General features: G+C 51.7%; 2 protein-coding genes across 2 annotated transcripts in view; both read left to right on the top strand.

The window, feature by feature from the left end:
• The window catches only part of LOC138372181 (zonadhesin-like), a 2,919-nt gene extending 2,368 nt beyond the window's left edge, over positions 1-551 (top strand). The window contains exon 1 of the mRNA XM_069337497.1: positions 1-551. This exon is cut by the window's left edge and continues 2,368 nt beyond it. Coding sequence (XP_069193598.1) covers positions 1-551 — 551 coding nt within the window.
• A 21-nt stretch (positions 552-572) lies between these two features.
• On the top strand, positions 573-2,060 carry LOC123772013 (uncharacterized). Its single transcript, XM_045764877.2, has one exon. It carries the CDS (start codon positions 573-575, stop codon positions 2,058-2,060), a length of 1,488 nt encoding a protein of 495 aa, XP_045620833.2.
• Positions 2,061-5,000: the final 2,940 nt, after the last annotated feature.

Genomic DNA, 5,000 nt, shown 5'->3' with positions numbered 1-5,000 from the left:
GAGTGTCCCAGAGATGCCCCGAGTGTCCCAGAGATGCCCCGAGTGTCCCAGAGATGCCCCGAGTGTCCCAGAGATGCCCCGAGTGCCCCAGAGATGCCCCGAGTGCCCCAGAGATGCCCCGAGTGTCCCAGAGATGCCCCGAGTGTCCCAGAGATGCCCCGAGTGTCCCAGAGATGCCCCGAGTGTCCCAGAGATGCCCCGAGTGTCCCAGAGATGCCCCGAGTGTCCCAGAGATGCCCCGAGTGTCCCAGAGATGCCCCGAGTGTCCCAGAGATGCCCCGAGTGTCCCAGAGATGCCCCGAGTGTCCCAGAGATGCCCCGAGTGTCCCAGAGATGCCCCGAGTGTCCCAGAGATGCCCCGAGTGCCCCAGAGATGCCCCGAGTGTCCCAGAGATGCCCCGAGTGGCCCAGAGATGCCCCGAGTGCCCCAGAGATGCCCCGAGTGTCCCAGAGATGCCCCGAGTGTCCCAGAGATGCCCCGAGTGTCCCAGAGATGCCCCGAGTGTCCCAGAGATGCCCCGAGTGTCCCAGAGATGCCCCGAGTGTCCTAGAGATACCCGAGTGTCCCAGAGATGCCCCAGATATGCCCCGAGTGGCCCAGAGATGCCCCGAGTGCCCCAGAGATGCCCCGAGTGTCCCAGAGATGCCCCGAGTGTCCCAGAGATACCCCGAGTGTCCCAGAGATGCCCCGAGTGTCCCAGAGATGCCCCGAGTGTCCCAGAGATACCCCGAGTGTCCCAGAGATACCCCGAGTGTCCCAGAGATGCCCCAGATATGCCCCGAGTGGCCCAGAGATGCCGCGAGTGCCCAGAGATGCCCCGAGTGTCCCAGAGATGCCCCGAGTGTCCCAGAGATGCCCCGAGTGTCCCAGAGATGCCCCGAGTGTCCCAGAGATGCCCCGAGTGTCCCAGAGATGCCCCGAGTGTCCCAGAGATGCCCCGAGTGCCCCAGAGATACTCCGAGTGTCCCAGAGATGCCCCGAGTGTCCCAGAGATGCCCCGAGTGGCCCAGAGATGCCCCGAGTGCCCCAGAGATGCCCCGAGTGTCCCAGAGATGCCCCGAGTGTCCCAGAGATGCCCCGAGTGTCCCAGAGATGCCCCGAGTGTCCCAGAGATGCCCCGAGTGTCCCAGAGATGCCCCGAGTGTCCCAGAGATGCCCCGAGTGCCCCAGAGATGCCCCGAGTGTCCCAGAGATGCCCGAGTGGCCCAGAGATGCCCCGAGTGCCCCAGAGATGCCCCGAGTGTCCCAGAGATGCCCCGAGTGTCCCAGAGATGCCCCGAGTGTCCCAGAGATGCCCCGAGTGTCCCAGAGATGCCCCGAGTGTCCCAGAGATGCCCCGAGTGTCCTAGAGATGCCCGAGTGCCCCAGAGATGCCCCGAGTGTCCCAGAGATGCCCCGAGTGTCCCAGAGATGCCCCGAGTGTCCCAGAGATGCCCCGAGTGTCCCAGAGATGCCCCGAGTGGCCCAGAGATGCCCCGAGTGCCCCAGAGATGCCTCAAGTGTCCCAGAGATGCCCCGAGTGCCCCAGAGATGCCCCGAGTGCCCCAGAGATGCCCCGAGTGCCCCAGAGATGCCCCGAGTGCCCCAGAGATGCCCCGAGTGCCCCAGAGATGCCTCAAGTGCCCCAGAGATGCCCCGAGTGCCCCAGAGATGCCCCGAGTGCCCCAGAGATGCCCCGAGTGGCCCAGAGATGCCCCGAGTGCCCCAGAGATGCCCCGAGTGTCCCAGAGATGCCCTGAGTGTCCCAGAGATGCCTCGAGTGTCCCAGAGATACCCCGAGTGTCCCAGAGATGCCCTGAGTGTCCCAGAGATGCCTCAAGTGTCCCAGAGATGCCTCAAGTGTCCCAGAGATGCCCTAAGTGCCCCAGAGATACCCCGAGTGTCCCAGAGATGCCCTGAGTGTCCCAGAGATGCCTCGAGTGTCCCAGAGATACCCCGAGTGTCCCAGAGATGCCCCGAGTGTCCCAGAGATGCCCTAAGTGCCCCAGAGATACCCCGAGTGTCCCAGAGATGCCCTAAGTGCCCCAGAGATACCCCGAGTGTCCCAGAGATGCCCTGAGTGTCCCAGAGATGCCTCAAGTGTCCCAGAGATGCCTCAAGTGTCCCAGAGATGCCCTAAGTGCCCCAGAGATGCCCCGAGTGCCCTAGAGATGGCTGGGTAAAGAACTAAAGATCAACAACCAATTAAAAGAATTATGCAGAAGAAAAATAATATAATGTCATTGGGGTTTCTGCTGTATATATATGAGAATATATCTATGGAGCTAACCAAGACCCTGGTTCGAGCCCCGTCGTGCTCTAAGGATTATATACATCCCATATGGTATACATGGGATATGTATACTGACGGTTATCTTGAGATGATTTCGGGGCTTAGCGTCCCCGCGGCCCGGTCCTCGACCAGGCCTCCTTTTTGTTACACACCCCCCAGGAAGCAGCCCGTGGCACCTGTCTGACTCCTAGGTACCTATTTACTGCTAGGTGAACAGGGGGCATCAGGGTGAAAGAAGCGTTTTGCCCATTTGTCTCCGCCTCCACCGGGGATCGAACCGGAACCTCAGGACTAGGAATCGGTAGCGCTGTCCACTCAGGGACGATATTGCCAGTAGAGACCGGACCTGGCACCGTTACCAAGCATCCGTAAATCCTTATTGAATATTAACGAAGACATCGTTATGTATCATCCATCATGCTGGTGAGGGTGTGTCCCCTTGATCACGCTACTCCCTCTCACACACACTGCTCACGCTACTCACTCTCATACACACTGCTCACACTACTCACTCTCATACACACTGCTCACACTACTCACTCTCATACACACTGCTCACACTACTCACTCTCATACACACTGCTCACGCTACTCTCATACACACTGCTCACGCTACTCTCTCACACACTGCTCCCGCTACTCTCACACACTGCTCACACTACTCACTCTCATACACACTGCTCACACTACTCACTCTCATACACTGCTCACGCTACTCACTCTCATACACACTGCTCACACTACTCACTCTCATACACACTGCTCACACTACTCACTCTCATACACACTGCTCACGCTACTCTCATACACACTGCTCACGCTACTCACTCTCATACACTGCTAACACTACTCACTCTCATACACACTGCTCACGCTACTCTCATACACACTGCTCACACTACTCACTCTCATACACACTGCTCACACTACTCACTCTCATACACACTGCTCACACTACTCTCATACACACTGCTCACACTACTCACTCTCACACACACTGCTCACACTACTCACTCTCATACACACTGCTCACACTACTCACTCTCACACACACTGCTCACACTACTCACATACACACTGCTCACACTACTCACATACACACTGCTCACACTACTCACATACACACTGCTCACACTACTCACATACACACTGCTCACACTACTCACATACACACTGCTCACACTACTCACATACACACTGCTCACACTACTCACATACACACTACTCACATACACACTGCTCACACTACTCACATACACACTGCTCACACTACTCACATACACACTGCTCACACTACTCACATACACACTGCTCACACTACTCACTCTCACACACACTGTTGACCCCAATTCTCCAAAATGAATTTTGGAGACTAATATTTTTCTTCCCACCGACAATGAAGAAAAACATAAGAAATATTGAAACAATTCGTGTTAGAATTATTAATCTTACTTTTTCGGTCATATTCAACAACATATCTATACTCCTCACCATACAAGTATACTCCTCACCATACAAGTATACTCCTCACCATACAAGTATACTCCTCACCATACACCTATACTCCTCACCATACAAGTATACTCCTCACCATACACCTATACTCCTCACCATACAAGTATACTCCTCACCATACACCTATACTCCTCACCATACAAGTATACTCCTCACCATACACCTATACTCCTCACCATACAAGTATACTCCTCACCATACACCTATACTCCTCACCATACAAGTATACTCCTCACCATACAAGTATACTCCTCACCATACAAGTATACTCCTCACCATACACCTATACTCCTCACCATACAAGTATACTCCTCACCATACAAGTATACTCCTCACCATACAAGTATACTCCTCACCATACACCTATACTCCTCACCATACAAGTATACTCCTCACCATACAAGTATACTCCTCACCATACAAGTATACTCCTCACCATACACCTATACAAGAGGGTGTACCCGTCCTCACACTTAATACATCATATATTTAACGCTCTGGACCCCAACGTTAAAACTATAGTGCTTTAGAGAAATTAAAAACGTCGCAAAATTTACGTTTTCTGGGAATTAATGTCTGGAGAGGAAGTCTGTTAGGCCTAGCGAGGTCTCTATCCCTTAGGCCAGTTACTGACTCCCCCCCCCCACAGGATGGAACCCCACAACAGTTCCCTAACTCCCGGGTACCTATTCATCGGTAAGTGAACAGATGCATCAGGTGAAAGGAAACAGATGCAAACGTCTTGTTCTGAGATTCGAACTCTGGTTTATGTCGACTGTGATGCGACCTGCACCATAGGTCACCTCTATGGGTGGGTTCAGAGGCCTATTTGGCAGCCAGGACAGGCCTATATTGACTACAATATAGTCATATCTACCTTTAATATATAATAATATATATAATATATAATATATATATCTTATATAATAATATATAATATATATATCTTATATAATATATAATATATACAATAATAAAAATAATATATATAATATATAATAATATATGTAATAATATATGTAATACTATATAATAATATATACCTTTAAACTTTATTGAATTACACTGTTAAAGATTAAAATGCTGACATCACAGAATTCCATTTTTATATAAATAAGTCGAGTCAGACTAATTTCGAAATCTCTTGTAAATGTTATTTAAAACAATTAAGAAATGTGTTCCTGGTGCAGGAAGGCATTGTTCTTGTCCCAC

The sequence above is a fragment of the Procambarus clarkii genome, chromosome 38 (genome assembly GCF_040958095.1).
Source record: "Procambarus clarkii isolate CNS0578487 chromosome 38, FALCON_Pclarkii_2.0, whole genome shotgun sequence".
Taxonomy (NCBI): domain Eukaryota; kingdom Metazoa; phylum Arthropoda; class Malacostraca; order Decapoda; family Cambaridae; genus Procambarus; species Procambarus clarkii.
This window is presented reverse-complemented; position numbering and strand designations above follow the sequence as displayed.

Bases quoted from the DNA above. Each gene is read 5' to 3' on its own strand.
- LOC123772013 (XM_045764877.2), top strand. From the start codon at position 573: ATGCCCCAGATATGCCCCGAGTGGCCCAGAGATGCCCCGAGTGCCCCA.